We start from the raw sequence: 19472 nt of genomic DNA on the forward strand, positions 1-19472 counted from the left end.
ATTTCAATTATTTATTTAACTTCACCCTTCTATTGTTATACGACCGCAAAATTTGAAAAAATTTTCGTCGTATATTGCTATCACGTTGGCGTCGGCGTCGTCGTCGTCGTCGTCGTCGTCCGGCGTCCGAATACTTTTAGTTTTCGCACTCTAACTTTAGTAAAAGTGAATGGAAATCTATGAAATTTTAACACAAGGTTTATGACCACAAAAGGAAGGTTGGTATTGATTTTGGGAGTTTTGGTCCCAACATTTTAGGAATTAGGGGCCAAAAAGGGCCCAAATAAGCATTTTCTTGGTTTTCGCACTATAACTTTAGTTTAAGTTAATAGAAATCTATGAAATTTTGACACAAGGTTTATGACCACAAAAGAAAGGTTGGGATTGATTTTGGGAGTTTTGGTTCCAACAGTTTAGGAATTAGGGGCAAAAAAAGGGCCCAAATAAGCATTATTCTTGGTTTTCGCACAATAACTTTAGTTTAAGTAAATAGAAATCTATGAAATTTAAACACAAGGTTTATGACCATAAAAGGAAGGTTGGTATTGATTTTGGGAGTTTTGGTCCCAACAGTTTAGGAATAAAGGGCCCAAAGGGTCCAAATTAAACTTTGTTTGATTTCATCAAAAATTGAATAATTGGGGTTCTTTGGTATGCCGAATCTAACTGTGTATGCAGATTCTTAATTTTTGGTCCCGTTTTCAAATTGGTCTACATTAAGGTCCAAAGGGTCCAAAATTAAACTTAGTTTGATTTTAACAAAAATTGAATCCTGGGGGTTGTTTGATATGCTGAATTTAGAAATGTACTTAGATTTTTAATTATTGGCCTAGTTTTCAAGTTGGTCCAAATGGGGGTCCAAAATTAAACTTTGTTCATCAAAAATTGAATAAATGGGTTCTTTGATATGCCAAATCTAACTGTGTATGTAGATTCTTAATTTTTTGTCCAGTTTTCAAATGGTCTACATTAAGGTCCAAAGGGTCCAAAATTAAACTAAGTTTGATTTTAACAAAAATTAAATTCTTGGGCTTATTTGATATGCTTTATCTAAATATGTACTTTGATTTTTGATTATGGGCCCAGTTTTCAAGTTGGTCCAAATCAGGATTCCATATCAAGTATTGTGCAATAGCAAGAAATTTTCAATTGCACAGTATTGCACAATAGCAAGAAATATCTAATTGCACAATATTGTGCAATAGCAATTAATTTTCAATTGGAGTTATCTTTCTTTGTTTAGAATAGAAGCTGATAATATATGTTGGAAATTTGCCAGACATGACTATGATGTCATTTTCTATTTTTATTTGCCAATAACTTTATGTAAATAACTTCATTGGAAATTTGCCAATATAAAATGTTGCTGATGAAGCTTTTTTTCCTTATCTTATCTAAAATGTTTTTAGATAATGTATGTTGGACATTTGCCAGACATGACTATGATGTCATTTTCTATTTTTATTTGCCAATAACTTTATGTAAATAACTTCATTGGAAATTTGCCAATATAAAATGTTGCTGATGAAGTTTTTTTTATTGTTTTATACAATAAACAATGTATATTCACTTTTACTACCAACCAATCTTTACCATTCAGTGATAACAAGCACTTTATTTTACATTTTAATATTTTATGATGTATTTAAACGAGTAGTTATTGTTGCAAACTCCATTAGAAATTTGAATTGATATCAGTTTTGGAAAAAGGGAAACAGGGATGTGAAAAAAAGGGGGGGGGGGTTTAAATTTTTCTCATTTCAGATTTCATAAATAAAAAGAAAATTTCTTCAAACATTTTTTTGAGAGGATTAATATTCAACAGCATAGTGAATTGCTCAAAGGCAAAAAAAATATTTTAAGTTCATTAGACCACATTCATTCTGTGTCAGAAACCTATGCTGTGTCAACTATTTAATTTTAGATTTAAAAAATTTGAAGAAGAAATCTTTAATTGATTTGTAAAATCTTGACATTTGTTTTGTGTAAAAAAAACATGTAATGTCAAAAATTTGATCACAATCCAAATTCAGAGCTGTATCACGCTTGAATGTTTTGTCCATACTTGCCCCAACTGTTCAGGGTTCAACCTCTGCGGTCGTATAAAGCTGCGCCCTGCGGAGCACCTGGTTCAAAGTTATTATGGTAAAAGGTGGTGCTAAATACTTATACATGGAGATCACATATTACATACAGAAAATATTCTTGTATAATGTTTAAAATAAATATATTTTAGGCAAGAATGTCTCATTTGCTGCAGAAACAGAAAGACGAGAGGAAAAAGATTGTTAGCGAGATGTATGATCTAGGAGACAAGGTATAGTAAACTAGACATCTTTAATATGTATAGATATCTCATGTGTAACACATATGAAAACAACTGCTATCAAAGGAGTTTTGGAACAGAACAGTAAAACTAGACATATTCTGAATAGATATCTTATGAGTTACACATATTAAAACAACTGCCAACAAAGGAGTTTTTGAATGAAATGGAAGCCCAAGTTGTTAAACTCTTCAGCTTTTGTACATTAGTACTGTAAGTTCCCAAATTATTGTGAGGTTTTTGTTATTGTGAATTGCAATAATACGAACTGGCATTTTTATATCTGATTCAAGTAACTGTATGCAGACTTTCCTGACATCGCAATAATTAATCTCACATTTTTGTCCATGTTTCAAAAATCACGATAATAAATGCATGCAATAATTTCTGAATTTACAGTATACTGCTAATTTTTTATTGAACCCTAGAGGACTTTAATGTTTCTGATCTGTATACTATAAGCCATTTTCTATGAATAATAAGTTTAACTCTCAAGTTTATTTGTTGGAAGGTGATAACAAAAACTAAAATAATCTTGTTTGTAGTCATCCTGTATAAGCTCAAAGACCATTTTAGATGAAAAGTTAACAACAATCATCAATCATGTCTGTAGTATTAGATAGGTGATAGAAAGAGCAAAAATAAATCTTAAAATATATTCTGAAAAACAGTTTTAATTTCACAGTATGTTATTATTTAGGAAAGAAACCAGTTGTTAAAGATGCTGGATAAACAACACCAGGCTGAACAAACAGAAGAAACATATAAGCTTAAACTAGAACAAGATGAAGAAACTGAAAATCTGAGAAAGGTAAATTAAATTATTTGAAATATGAATATCAAAGTTGGGTGAAGGTGTGATATACATATTTTATTCTTTCAAACCTAGACCTGCCAACTTTCCTGCTTTATAGGGGATATCCCCCATGAGGATGTTCTGACCCGACCCTTATAAAACTCAATTATAATAGACATAGTACTTTAAAAAAACACATTCTGAGGAGAAAAAAGTACATTTTTAAAACACATGTTTTCTTATTCAAAACCCTAGTTGTTTGAATTTAGAACACTTATTGTGCTTAAAATCCACCAGGTAGATTATTAAAAGTTTGCAGGAATGTACATCCAAACCTGTTTACCTTTAAAAATATACCACTAGACAATTTTCAAAATAAAATCTAAGATGGCCAAAATTGATTTTAATTACTGTGACTTGACTGTTAGTATTGCACCTCATTCAAAATTCTGACCAAATTGCAATTTGTTTTATTAAACCAAACTGTTCAAGTTGTCAGAATTTGAACAAACTGTTCAGTCAAAATGTGAAAGTGTAAGGTGATAAAATAAAACATACCTACAATCCTATGTTATTTTAGTCCATATTATTGATGTTGTGAAAAATCAGTCTAACAGTTTGTATAGAAACTTTATTGTCATTGTCATGCTAAAGGTGATATGTAGTAATTTTGAATTGCTATAAAAATGTCCAAACTAAGCTTTCATATAGTTTTTCTTTCAAAAAGTCTTCTATATTCATGAGAATCGGACATCATTTGAATAAAAACATTTCATATTCAGTAAAATAAGTGTGAAATTACAATACATTGTGTAGTTAAGATTAAAATACATAGACGTTACATGGACGTTAAGCAAGAACTAATCAATCAAAAGCAAATAGCTGCCAGATAAGCAATGCAAGTACAATGTACCCTATTTGATGCTCATATTTGCAATCTGTTCTCTTTTTTACTACAATCTGGCTTCCTCCACCAATAAAAACTGGCCGCCATGAAATAGCCTAAATGCGGTGCTTAAAACTGGCGTTAAAACACAAAAAATCAAATCAAATCTTTTTTAATAGCAACTTCTACTCGGAGACTGAAAAAAGCTAGTATCACAAAAGGCTATACCAAAGTACTATCAATAATGGTTTTTACAATACAATGGGTTTGGACAGTTAATGGTTATGATATTAACATTCTGATAAATGTACATTTTTTTTTCTTTTTATGGTTATAAAGAATATGGTAAAGTTAGAATGCTTGTTTTCCTCCATTGTCTTGTGCATGTAGTGCCAGTCATGTAGACATATTGATAATATACATTGATAGTATTTTTTACTAACTTTAATCTTTTTAGAAATTTATCAAAATTTTTTGTAAAATTACTTGCATCGAATAGATAGTTAGGAAGTTTGTAAAGATTTGAAATGATATATGTATTAACGTATGTAATCTATATGTAATGGCCTGAAAATGTATTCCTTGCTTGGCTGTGAGAGTATATGTTTAGTGTTTGGCAACAGATAAATGGCAGTGCATGCTGAAGTATAAACAGATTAACCTTAGATTAAAAGTGTAGTACAAAAATGTTTACCATGTTCAACTTTGTAATGTTTCTAAAAGAGTTTATATATTGAGTTACAATTCAAACTTGGAATTGTTATTTAATTATATAATATATGTTTTTCTTTCCATCATATATTCATGCAATGCATAGAATATTTCAGGACTTTATGCGCAAGGGTTTGTTAACCAATGAATTGATTTTTCTGAATTTTTTTTCATTTGTTCTTCACGTATTGCACATAAAGAAAATAAACATTTATAATTCCAATTGAATTTATTTTTCAAATAGATTAAGTTTTAAGCTCCAATCATTCAAATTTAAAATAGAATTGAGAATTGTTGGAAGGAATTAAGTTATGCATAATTTAATATTGTAAATGACTTTTGCAATTTTTTTTTTTTAATTATACATTATTTTGTAAAAAAAATCTGGTGTATAGAGATATAAGATCATAAAGGTCTTCATATACTTGTATCATGTTGGATAGGTTTTTTTTCTGCCAGTATATATAGAAGTACAGCTGGTTTTGTAATTATTTGAATGATACCAAAGACAAGATCAATATAGATTTTTTCCTGTAGGGAAAACCACAAACAGCTTCTACTTTTATTACATAATAAATAAATTTGGTGTATTTACTGTCTTCTGAGTGGTTAAAAGTATTACTTTTATTTTCAATGTTGTCAATTTTTATGGCGACAAGCCCACTCTGATGTTGTGTATTCATACTCCAACATGTGTGTATGTTGTTATTGTTAATATAAATAATATAAAAAGTTCTTTGAGCCTTATTTTTTATAGAAATTTATTTTACATAATCCACCTCACGAATTATTCAATGTGAAAAGTCGAAAATTAATTTTATGGTTCAATAAATTCAAAATAAATAATAGCCATTCATTAATTTAGGAATTTGGAGCCAGAAAGAGGGTTGGTCTGAAGGAATTACAGCAGGGAATGCTCACAGAAGCAGGAGAAATAGGTCTGCTAGATCAACAGAAAATGAATTGGATGTTGGAAGAACACAGAAAAACACAAGAAAAGTTGGAGAAGACTTATGATGAAGAGATTTCAAGACAGCGCATGCTGCTTGAGGAGAAACTAGAAAGAAGAAGAGCTCTTGCCAAATCAAGTGTAAGAATATTATAATTGTTAGAGATGTACCATATAGCATGACACATACCATCATATAGCAAAGTTTAATTCAACATACTTTAAGGTGGTACCCAACACCTTCACTAAAATTAATTTGGCTCTTTTAATTTTCATAAAATTTTGACTAAGTATTTACTTTGACCTATTTAAAGAAAATATAAAAATTTTGAAAATTTTGAAAACCATTTTATCAGAAAAAAATACACTGGTTATATAGCAGTTTGACAAACACCAATTTTGGTCATTGAGAAGCTTAATATTCTCTTAACAACACAACGTAATTAAAACGTTTAGCTGGCTTTACAGAGTTATCTGCCTGCAGTGTTAGGTACCACCTTAATTTGATTTATGTACTGTGGATTCATTTATTTTTTCGTGGGAACCAATTTTCGTTGATTGAGGAAAATTTGCATTTTCATTGATATTTGAATTTGCCATTTCCCAAAAGTCTGCATATAATCATACAGCAAATTTGTGATTCATTGAACTTTTAAATTTGTTGTTTCCTTGTACCCAAAAAATCCATGAAAATTGGTATCCAACGAATAACGATGAATCCACGGACCTTTTACAGTCATTGCTGTGGTGTAGTGGTTAGTGTATTGGACTACTAACACAAAGGTTCCTGGTTCGATTCCCAATTGGGATGAAAATTTCAGGAACTCAATTTTCGGCTCTCCCTTGACACCATCTGCGAGTATGGTCTTGAGGAAACGAAGATAGTCTGTTGGAAGGGGACGATGAATGGCTGACCCGTGTTAAAAGAGAGCCATATCTCTTGCACATTAAAGACACCCTTGTAGATTTCGAAAAAGAGTAGGCTAATGCTGCTACAAGGCAGCACTCGCACCATCAAAGTGGAAAGGGATTAATATAAGTTGCAAAACTTGTTTCCCAATCCACTATAAATAAATATGTTTAAACTAAACTACAGTCATTGCTATGTAGTTTTAGTTTAGTTTTAGACAAACACTTACTGTAAATATGTGACTGGATCATTGTCTCATTTATTAGCACTCATATTTAAAACTCAGATTGAATTATTTGTGTAAATTTCTAAATTTCTAAAAGAAAACATATTACATGACTGTCAAGATCTGTCAAGAACACAATGAATTGAAATGGATATGATTCAACATTTGAAAAAAGAGTTGAGGGTTTTAGAGGATGGCTATATGCATGTACTAAGAGAAAATAAAAAAGCCAATTCACGAAAAATCAAAATTAAATATGAGTGATTTATTTTCACGACTTTTGATTAAAAAATAAAATGAATATAAATTGTCATGAATAAGTAAATCTTTTCTTATTTTAATCAGCAAATTTGAAAATTGTGAAACTAGATATCCATGAAAGGGGCTAGTATAATGGCCCAACTTGAAATAAAGTATCTGTGAAAATAATAGATATAGGAAGATGTGGTGTGAGTGCCAATGAGACAACTCTCCATACAAATAACAATTTAAAAAGTAAACCATTATAGGTTAAAGTACGGCCTTCAACACTGAGCCTTGGCTCACAGCGAACAACAAGCTATAAAGGGCCCCCAAAATTACTAGTGTAAAACCATTCAAACGGGAAAACCAACGGTCTAATCTATATAAACAAAACGAGAAACGTAAGTTGGTTTACAATTAATAGCTTATAACCAATTTTCACAAAACACTGAATAATAAGCATCAAGCAAAAAAACACAGGTATTAAAAATTGCAATGATGTCTAAAAAAAGAACCTTCCAACCTTCAAAGTTTTTCAATATTTCATGGACAGTATAATTTTATTATTTGTAATGATTTATTTTGTATAATTATACAATAGGAGACGCAAGAAGATGACCAGAGTTACTTACTGAATACCATGGCTGGACATCAACTGACCCTTATAGAAGAAACGCAAAAGTAAGATTCATTAAGTACCAAAGTATATTAGTGACTATATGACATTCATTCACTATAGAAAGTTAAATTCACATGATGTAACCATGGAGAGTGGATGAGTATTGCAACTCACTGTGTAAGAAAGCAGTTTCTGATTTAATTGAAAAATGATTACACACCTGTATTCAAATCAATTGCTGTAATTTAGATAAAGATAAGAATATGTGGTATGAGTGCCAATGAGACAACTTTCCATCCAAGTCACAATTTGTAAAAGTAAACATTCAGGTCTTCAAAACGAAGCCTTGGCTTACACTGAACAGCAAGCTATAAAGGGCCCCAAAAATGACTAGTGTAAAACCATTCAAACTGGAATACCAACGGTCTTATGAATATCTATATAAAAAATGAGAAACACTTTATGAACCACATCAACAAACTACCACTACTGAACATCAGTTTCTGACTTAGGACTTCTGCAAACAAATGCAGCTTGTTTAAACATTTAAATAGGTACCAACCTGTACCCTTATCTAAAATTAGTGTAACATCACCACATAGAACATATAGCCCTTTTCCAACATAATATACAACATTCCGTGTATAAATGCACAATTCTTTAATTGTATAAATAATTAAAAACAACCAATTAGTGGAAAATTTCAAGTTAATTTTTGTGCAATTTTGTTGACGGAATTATGTCAAATTCTTTAAAATTTGTCCAGGATTTTCAGATTTTAACTACTGAGAACTCTTATTGTTTTAAAATCATTAGCAATGTTCAAGCTATCTCTGAGTAAAAAAAAGGCTTACACATATTTACCAAATTTTACAGATCTTCTGGAATGGGACATGATCAAGCTCAAAAATACATAGAAGAGGCCAAGGCAGAGTTAATGGCTTTAAATGAAAGGAGAGAAAAAGAAAGGGAAAAACAAGAAGAAGCATTGCACAAAAAACTCAGTGCTTTGAAGAAACAGCAACTTGATAATAAGGTATAATAGTAATTCCAGTGTTTTATCCAGGGCATTATAAATTCATAGTTTGCCAAAAAGCTTTTATCTTTGGTAGGAGTGTTTTCCATCAAATGCAGTTGAACTTGACTATATTAATGTCATTTTAGTAATTATTGGTAGAGTTATGGGCCTTTGCCCATTCTTTTACTATTGTAACACCTGTGTTTCCTCTGAGACTCTTTGCCCCATTACTTTCATGCTTGATAAGATTGTTTGTCATCATGTGAAGATGACAATAATATATTGTAATTTTATTGGAGGCATTTCGCTTCTGGCAAAAGTTTTCAAAATTAGAAGCTATATATGTCAAAATTAGATTAGTGGTGTCATCTGCTGTAAATCAGGCTGTTTTTGTACATTTCCTCTTAAATAGTTCATGACATCAAATTGACTGTCAATGTTTTACTTCTAATATGCCTTATACTTTTTTATATCCATTCCCTCCTTTTGCTATGTTTCACTCTAAAATTTTAGCAAAAAATGGTGCATGGTTAGATATTAAAGAAACCTTGTCACTAAGCTTTACATACCAAAATCTAATATTTTGCATGCAATAATTTGTATTGTGCAATTTTCAGTTTGATATTACTCCATTTTCTAATTAGGGTGTTATAAAAGTGTTCTTTTGTTCCCATTTTGTATGCTCTGAAACATTTGTCGTCTGTTTCATTTTTTTTATCATTTTTTCATACAAACCATGAAAACATTCATATCTAATTAAAAAAATTATTATTAAGGGAAGACTGCTAATTTGTACACATAATGCTATCAGAATATAACTTGCTACCTTTAGTTATGTGACATATCCTGTAACAATTTTCACAACAATAAAAGCTTCATAAAGAAACCTGAATTTACAGTATTTAATTTTTCAAAAAACTGCTTTTGCAATAGTCTATATTTTTTTAATGCCAGGGGCGTAGCTAGAAAGAAACGATGTGGAAGCAACTACTGCCGAGCGGAGCGATGCGAAAAATTTTGGGACCCTATTATGCAGAATTTTTTTTTTTTTCGGTTTTCGGTCATAGGACGGTTAAAAGAGGAGCTATATGTAGATAAAATTTTATGAATGTAAAACTATCAATAAATCTTCTGAATATAGTAATACATAAACAACAAATATTTGAGATACAGAATTTACTCAAAATTGTCCAAAATCTGCTCTTCGGGTCTGGGCAGAAACAAACTTCTCTATTACTTTGTCAACATTCACACTGAAATCCCGATGAACATGCAGTAATCATGGTAATGCTATGTAACTTTCGTTGTTCATTGTTGATCGTACATTTGTTTTCAATTACATATACGTAGTACCGTGACTGATAGATCTCAGGGCCATCATGGCATGGTAGCACTCGCGAGATGTTATAAACCAGCGTACATGTTCGGCATCGAGCGACCTCCCAATTGAATTCGTCAAAATTACATGCTAGGTCAGTTTCGTATGTTTCAGACAATATTGAGATTTGTTCGTTTGTGATATTTCCTACAACACGATGAAGCCGTGAGATACAGCAGAAAGAAGCGATTTTCTGATAACTTGACGCGACTCCACTCTCCAGTTGCCTTATCATATGGTCTATGAACACACAAAATAATGAGGCTTTCCAATACTGTTTTGGCGTGGTTGCAGGGTGATTGGCTCTGGTAGTCTGTCACTGAACCACATCGCCTCGGCATATTTTCAACGATATCGAAGGGATCTGATAATTCTAATGCCGATTGGTACATCTCATTGCAAACTGATGAACTGTACACTGTAAAATGTGCTCCAAAACTACATATTTTAGAATAGACTGAGTATTACAAATTCAAAAGTAAAACTCTTGTAAAAAAGATACAAGTAACCTTCCGATTTTGTCATAATCTCAACAACAAAATTATTTTGAAACCAAATGTCGTTATCTAATATTTCATCAATTAAAAAAAGTGACAACATAGGTGTTTCCTTTAACATTCAATTTATAAATTTTTATTTTGCCATTTCTTTTTTTGCATGCCGAATCAATGTGCACGTGACGCAACTTCGGAGCTACGATCTTTTTCTGAATGAACAGCTTCATCAACACTTGTAACTAGGTTGTCAAACTTATATCCGGGATAGACGGAAAAGACACCAACAGTCTCTGATTCCGATTGACCAACTCATCTCTCTCTCTTCTGCTTTTTTTTTTTTTTTTTTTTGGGGGGGGGAAAACGACGTGGATGCACGTGCTGTCGTGCCTCCGGTTAGCTACGCCCCTGAATGCATGTTGTCTAATAATAATAAAAAAAATAATAGACATTATAGTAAACATTAAATCAAAGTCAATGGGATGAAGGTCTTGAAAATAGACCAGAAATATATGTTTTAAAGTACTTCAAAAGTCTTATATGAATAGAATAAACAGAAAATGCAACGGCATAAGTAACAATTAAAATGGAAAGAGTCTTGATAAAGATAACTTCAAAAGTCCATATGAATAAAATAAACAGAAAATGCAACGGCATAAGTAACAATTAAAATGGAAAGAGTCTTGATAAAGATAACTTCAAAAGTCCATATGAATAAAATAAACAGAAAATGCAACGGCATAAGTAACAATTAAAATGGAAAGAGTCTTGATAAAGATAACTTCAAAAGTCCATATGAATAAAATAAACAGAAAATGCAACGGCATAAGTAACAATTAAAATGGAAAGAGTCTTGATAGAGATAACTTCAAAAGTCCATATGAATAGAATAAACAGAAAATACAACGGCATAAGTAACAGTTAAAATGGAAAAAATTTTGATATACCGGTATGATCATTTTCTGTTGTTATAATGAGATGGCGGAGAATCAAATTATGATTTTTAATATGGCCTTGTTAAATTTTACATAAAATCTGTATTGCAGAGAAAAGAACAGAAAACAAAAATGGATGATTTTGAAGCCAGATCTATAGGGACCCAGTCTGAAGGGCCTGTTGGTGAGTTGATTATCGCATCTAGCTTTGAATTAAAACAAAGCCATAGCCTTAAAAAAAAATCTTTTATCAAACCAGTCACACATTTGAACAAAACTAAAAGCATTGGAATTTTTTTCATGAATTCTGAATTCTGAAATATGTCGTTTGTTGATGTCACCATTAGTAATGACAATTGAATTTGTCTTTGAAAGAAAATTTATCTTTAAAATAATCTTTTTAAAATGTTTGACTAAATAAAGATGGAAAGTAGTCTTGACACACACTTTTTTTCTACCTTTTATAACTTGCTGCAGATATTTTTACATGATTTGTTATATCAAGTTTTTGTTTAATCTGATCAACTGTGCATCTACTTCATTTATAATGGTGGATTCCATTTTTTGTGAATTGAGGAAAACACATTTTTGTGGATATTTAATTTTGATTTTTTTGTCAAAGTCAGCATATATACAAGCCTATAGAAAATTAATAATTTGTTGAACATTTAAGGAATGACTGTAATATTTTTTCTGTCTATGAAGAAATAACATCAAAAATGTGGTGCACACTGAATATTGTGTGTAGTGGGTTATTTAACAGTGTGCACCACATTTTTTATGTTATTTCGAATAGACAGACAAAATATTACAGTCATTTCTTATAATTTAATTTTGAATTCCATTTTAAACCGTAGAAAACCATGAAAAAACGTTGATGACGTCACGGTCATATGACAAAATTATGTCTATGGGCTCATAACAAAATAACGTCAGCCAATCAGAAGACGCATTACATCCAAAATTAAATTATTTAAATTTGTGTTTAGCCTGTTCCCATGAAATCACTGTAATTTGGTATTCAAATAATAATGATGAATCCAAAGTATATATATATGTGAGTAACATTCCCAGTAAAATGCAGACTTTGAAGGTTCACAGAGTACCAATAAATAAATGTGCTTGAATCAGAAAAAGAAAAATTAAATATTTCTCATAATGTTCAATTGTCTATCTTGTAAATTTTAATTGTAGACCCAGAAAACTATTTGACAGAAAAAGCCCAGCTGCAGTCTAAAAATAGACAAGAATTATACAATTTAGAGAAAGAAATAGATGGACAACAAGCTACAGAACTTGAAGAATTCCGTGAAGAATCATTGGATAAAACTAAAGAGGAACTACATGTTCATGAAGAAAATTTAATCAAGAAACTAGAACAAGAAGGTACAGTGTAAATCTAGTCAAACTTTACACATTTTAGACTGAAGGTTTGGTTCATGCTTAAAAGGTGTGTGGCTTATAAAGTTTTGAAAATAGAGATATTTTGTACTTACAGTAATTCAATAAACCAGAAATTGGTTAATAATAACAACTGCATCAATAATACTTTATTTTAAGAGTGTTACACTGTTGTATACAGATTTTTGTTAATTTGCTCTGCCTTGTACAGTTTTTACTGTACATATATTAATCTATTTATTTATTAAGAAAGGTTATTAAAATTGGAGGAAATTTCCATTGCGTTTATTTTTAATGACCAAAGTTGTTGTGTTAGAAGTAATTATTTTGCTTAGAAATTTTCAAAACATTACTAGTCTCCGTATTCTGTAATTCAGAAAGTCTTGTGTTCATTAAATAAAACTGGGAGTGTTGAATGATGGAAAAAATATGCTGACGAATATTATTCTGTTGTTTTGTTTCCATTTTAATTTTCTTTTGCATGTAGTCATTTTAAATATGACAAATGTATTGAAACACAATCCTTAGGCAGACAATTTAACACCTGTTCCAAGCAAACTATTAAATAACCACCACCCATCAAATTTTAATAAAAGTGCCCCCCCCCCCCTATCTCCCCCCTCCTCCTCTACAATTTATTCTGGAAAAGCCCTAAGGTGAGAATTATGCACTTTTCTTTCTAAGACTACTAGCTGATGCTTCAAAATTAAGAATTCCTCACTTTTTTTTATACATACCTTGTGATTCTGAAAATTCATTTCTACTACATATTCCATCTTTATTTTTAGGTATGGACAGATCTAGAATCAACAGTTTATTGGAAAAACATGAGAGAGAAGTTGATAGGTTGGAAAGTAAACAGAAAGACCAACAGCAACTACAAAAACGACATATAGATGTATGTCTATAAAATATTAGGATTTTTGCTAAAACATGTCTCTCTTAATTCTGTTTATAATATTGAACCACAATTACAGGGATAACTATGTGTAGTGTTGTAAAAGGAGATTAAAAAAAACATTTGAATTTTAAAAACTATTGCTTATGATGTACATGTATAAGCATTTATTCATTAAATATTACAAATTTTTTTGTGGGACAGCTTGAAGCAAACAAATTTATAGCTTTTGACTTATTCGAAGAAGAAGATTAAAAAAAATCAGATAATACCATAAGACCACATTTATCAGCAACTATAAGTCATAGGTCCATGATAGATAGCACTATTCTCATCTGATTACATCATACCATGTGACATGGTTTTTATACGCCCGTCAAAATTTTGACGGGACGTATTATGGTATACAAATGTCCGGTGTCCGTCCGTCTGTCCGTCTGTCCGGCGTAAACATGTCGCACCGTAACTTGAGAATGACTTATCCAAATTTCATGAAACTTAATATAGTTGTTTCTTATGATGGTCAAATGATCTGTATACTTTTTGGTGAAAATAAGATTTAAACTTTTTGAGTTACGGCACTTTGTAACTAAAACAGGGGTGTGCTTTTTTTCACATGTCGCACCGTATCTCAAAAACGTTTCTTGATTATTGCTTAAAACTTTACACACTTCTTAGTTATATTAATCTTAATATCTGTATACTTTTTGGTGATGATTCAAAATTTCGTTTTTGAGTTTTTGAGTATTTTGTAAAAAAAGGGGAGGGTTTTTTTACATGTCACGCCGTATCTCAAAAACGTTTCTTGATTATTGCTTAAAACTTTACACACTTCTTAGTTATATTAATCTTAATATCTGTATACTTTTTGGTGATGATTCAAAATTTCGTTTTTGAGTTTTTGAGTATTTTGTAAAAAAAGGGGAGGGTTTTTTTACATGTCGCGCCGTATCTCAAAAATGATTTATGATTATTGCTTAAAACTTTACACACTTCTTTGTTATATTAATCTAAAGATCTGTATACTTTTTGGTGATGATTCAAAATTTCATTTTTGAGTTATTGAGTATTTTGTAAAAAAGGGGAGGTTTTTTTTTTACATGTCGCGCCGTATCTCAAAAACAATTTATGATTATTGCTTGAAACTGTACACACTTCTTTGTTATACTAATTTAGAGATCTGTATACTTTTTGGTTTGATTCAAAATTTTATTTTAGTGATATTTGTTTAAAAAAAACAGGGTGGGGTGGGGGGGTTCACATGTCCCGCCGTGTCTCAAAAACAATAAATGGTTATTGCTTAAAACTTCCTCAGAAATTATTTATGATTATTGCATAAAACTTCCACACAAGACGTCGGGCGTATCATGCGCTCATGGCGCAGCTGTTTATTTTTTAGTTCCGTAGATAATCTACTTTCTGTTCGATGAAAATTTGTATCTTTTACAGAAAAAATAGTATAAACAAAATTGAGCAGGGGATTAATCAGTGAGCAATAAATGACAGTACACCTTATTTTCGATGATTTTGATAAATTATACATTATAATCTATTGAAAAAGATAATATATGTGAAATGTTGTAATTCTGAATTCCAGTAGTAAACATCCTCAATCAGTGAATGTAAATATGCAATACAAAGTTAATATCATTCATGTTATGGACAGTATTGATATTGAATAATTTGTCATCCAGGTTTTGATAAAACAAAAGTGAACCGTAGGTCAAACACATATATATATATATATTTTTTATTACAGGAAGTTCTTGCCCAAAGAAGACAGGAGTGGGGAAGAAAGAAAGAACAGGAGAAAGTTGAGCAAGAACAATTAAGAGATTATGAAGCTAAAGTTGTCAAGTATGGATATTTTATTTTAAATTTAAAGTATATATTCAGTACGGTACTGACTTCTGATCGACAAAATTTAACCTCCTGACTTAAGATCATGTATTCTTCAAGCTAATTGATCCTGTTTAAATTTTACTTGCCACGAATGCTAAAAGATAGAAAAAACATATTTTAAGTTATTACTGCACAATAAGCTGTTATTCCTAGCCAACAATGATAAAAAGGATCATAAGTTCATTTAAAATGGATTTTTAAAAGGGAAATATTCAATTCTTTTCCCATAAATTTGTATAATTTAGGTCATAATTTGTTCTTGGGTCACTATTTATATCTAATTAAAAAAGTAATTTACTTATGATCACTTATAAAACAAATGAAATATTAATTACATAGGAAAATAAAATAGCATGATTCTGTTATAATTTTATTAAAATTTATTGCAAATGTCCTGAAAGAGATGGTTTCAAAATATAGCAAGACTTGTCTCCCTTTAACTGTTATTTTTCTATTTGAAATATGACACAAAGTATTGCCATCTGATTTCAGGTGAGACTTTGATCTGCTCTTTCTGGGGCAAAATTAAGCTTTGTGTAGCATAAATTATGATTTATGTAAGACATTTTTCTATGCAGATTACCCAGTAATTTGCCAGTTTGATATGATATCCATCATAAAATTTACACATATGATCTAACTGCTATTTACGTTAAAATTTTTGCCACTAATATGAGACACACATTTATCCAAAGCTGGTATACCAATATCAACATTTTCCTACCAAATACTTTTCTGGGTGGGGCTTTGACAAGATCTCTAAATGAGGGTTTTTCAGTAGTTCTTTAAAGTTTGCATCTCTTAGGCAAATATATAAGACAAAATTCAAAAATATGCATTTGATACTGATATCTTACAATCTTAATATAGTATGAGAGTTTTTATTGATTAATGATAATTTTTAAAATTTTGAATTCAAGGATCCATATTATGGCCCTAAGATATCTTCTACCTTCTGAAGAAAAAACAAAAAAAGTGTAGTTTTCATTCCAAATATGTTTCAAAGTATATAAGGCATATCAATCTTAGATTCTGTGGTCAGTGGTGGCAGCGACATTGACATTTATGTTAAGTCTGTGGTAAAAGTTGTTTTATACATCAATAACTTTGTCAAATTTCATGAAGTTTCTAGAATTTGGACAGAAGCTTGTTTATGATGAAAATACTTCTTTTTTAATCAATTAACATTAATAGACATTAATGGATTTTTTTTTATTTACATTAATTTGTAAACTTTCATGGAATGTTATAAAAATTGGATAGAAGCTTTATCTTAAAAACCAAGAAATATCATTTAAAGAAAAAGATTTTTCAATTCTGTATTTTACTGATAAATTGACTCTCTTTTTAAGTCAGCATTACACTTTTACACTGACAAGCATCAATCCGTGGAATCCCTTACTAATTTTCAATATTTCAGTCATAAATATGCACACTGAATGTATTGTCCTACTGTGAAATCATGATACTCTACTTTATAAAACTTTTTTTACTGTTTACAGCAAATTGATTTGTGGTCAAATGAGCATTTCTGATGAAGAGAGAGACAGAATAATGAAGGAACACGAAAAACAAATGGTTAAACTTGAAAACAGGTAAACAATTGCATATTTATATTTTGTTTTCTGCATTTAAAAGAAATGATCTTAAAGAGTAAGGTTTATAACAAAATCAAATTGGCCAAGAAAAGTTGAGATTTGTAGTGCCAATTTCACAGATATTTTGTATGATTGACATCACATTCCTCTATAAAGATGAATTCTGCACTAAATAATTCAAAGTTTGGTGACTGTTGAACAGATCCCATCAAACTTGAAATAAAATATATACAAAATAAACCGGTAAATCAGCCTCATATCTTGATTTACATCTACAAAATGGACAATGAGTGTAGTTTGGAATAGAACATTACTACAAAAGTGATGATTTCATCTTCCCAATTGTTAACTTTTCATTTCTATGTAGTAATATTCTGGCAGTTTATTCAGTTGGATCTTCCTGTTGTTATGATATTTCACAGATTTCCTTACCTATCTTGATTTTTTTTTTATATTTGATTGCTGCTTACAGGGAAGCCATTGAACCTATGGTTCTAAGAAGTTAAGTTGAAGTCATCCTTCAAAAGTTTAACAGACACCATCTGTTTGTTGGCCATTATGGACTATTTGTGTCACAGATGACTATAAATATGAATAAACTGTAGCAACGGCAATCCCCTCGTCATTTTCTCAATTTTCACATCAATGAATGAGACTTATAACTTGATTTGTACTTGCAACAGTATGTGTTACCCTACAGGTGGAGTCAGAACTGCTGATTCTTTAGGAAAATTTAAGATTACTCCTAACTTTTGTTGGGATTTGTGTTGGGGTGTTTGGTTTTCTATTAGGTTTTTCGTTGTTTGCTTTTTTTTTTGGTTATTAACCCAGGCATTGTTAGTTTTCCTCAACTTATGTGTTTTTAGTGTACCCTTGGTAACTTCAGTCGCTATTTAAGTTGAGAATTTGTTTTAAATTTAAGTGTTTAAGCAAGAAAACTAATAGCTACTGTAAATTCAGAAATAATTGCATGCATTTGATTGGGATTTTGTCATTTTAGACTAAAATGCGATTTTAAATTTTGCGATACTGAGAAAAATGCTGTTTAATTTACCAGTATATAAAAAAATTCAAAATATGAGTTAAGATTATTGCCATTGTAATAACCCTGTCACATTTTTAGTAATAGTGAAAACATCGCAACACTTTCTACATTGACAGTGCTTCCATACAATTTATCTGGGAATAAGGCCACACCAATTTAATTTCTTGTTCTAAGGATTTTTGGACTCCAAAATTTGGGGCGAGCGAGCGATTTGAAAATTTTAATAAAAAAATATTTAATTTGCTAATTTTTGAGGCGAAGCTTGAAAAGTAAAGGCGAGCGATTATAATTTTTTTTTGTAAACACAAAATAGTAGGTTTTGACAATATTAAAGCTTGATTTATCACTTGTACTTTGACATTTCTTTAATTTCTGAAGTATTTTTCCCCTGTTCACCAAGAAATAATTAAATATGGTCTATGTATGTGTGACTGACAATGAGACAATTCTCCATCCAAGTCATAATCAGTTTGGGGACAACCCCTTAATGTTATAAATCTCCCTTTTACATGTTTTATGAGGGATCAATATAAGTTATTTATATATTTGTTTGTACAAAAGGGCTCATATTTTCTCAAAGAACTATATATCTATCTGGTATTAAATGGTCAAAACATGTCCAAGAATTTTGTAATATTCCTTGACTTTAACCATGTTAACACATTTACTTTAACAGTTTAATATTATTCAAAATAAGTGGACCCCTCATTTAGAAAAAGTTGTTTAAAATATGATGTAACTCTCCTCTTTTTGAGTACAAATACTAAGTTTTCAAAGGTTTTGTATAGAAGAACTATACAAATCCTTGGTATTTCTATTTTCTTTTCTACATCAGTAAAATTACCCCTTGTCTGAGGGAGGGTTGTTCTCAACCTGATAATAACAAACACAGGTTAAAGTAAGGCCTTTTACACAGGGCTTTGATACAGACCAAACAGCAGGCTATAAAGGACCCCAAAATTATTAGCGTACACAATTCGAACAGGAAAACCAACGATCTAATTTATATATTATGCATATCCAAACGGGAAAATATCAATGAACAACATCAACAAACGATAACTGCTGAACGACAGGCCCCTCAATCAATCAGGACAGGTGCATAAACATGCAGCGGCTATGGATAGTTTTGTTTCG

The 19472-nt window shown here is 30.6% G+C and overlaps 1 protein-coding gene across 1 annotated transcript in view; it reads left to right on the top strand.

Moving 5' to 3' along the window:
* Window positions 1-19472, top strand: part of LOC139519839 (limbin-like) — a 43817-nt gene that overhangs the window by 12243 nt on the left and 12102 nt on the right. Inside the window, exons 11-20 of the mRNA XM_071312114.1 lie at window positions 2237-2317; window positions 3027-3137; window positions 5585-5809; window positions 7649-7728; window positions 8543-8702; window positions 11603-11675; window positions 12686-12877; window positions 13681-13790; window positions 15550-15647; window positions 17195-17287. Of these exons, the coding sequence (XP_071168215.1) occupies window positions 2237-2317; window positions 3027-3137; window positions 5585-5809; window positions 7649-7728; window positions 8543-8702; window positions 11603-11675; window positions 12686-12877; window positions 13681-13790; window positions 15550-15647; window positions 17195-17287 (1223 nt within the window). The remainder of the gene's footprint in view (window positions 1-2236; window positions 2318-3026; window positions 3138-5584; window positions 5810-7648; window positions 7729-8542; window positions 8703-11602; window positions 11676-12685; window positions 12878-13680; window positions 13791-15549; window positions 15648-17194; window positions 17288-19472) is intronic.

Source organism: Mytilus edulis, chromosome 4, assembly GCF_963676685.1.
Source record: "Mytilus edulis chromosome 4, xbMytEdul2.2, whole genome shotgun sequence".
Lineage (NCBI taxonomy): Eukaryota > Metazoa > Mollusca > Bivalvia > Mytilida > Mytilidae > Mytilus > Mytilus edulis.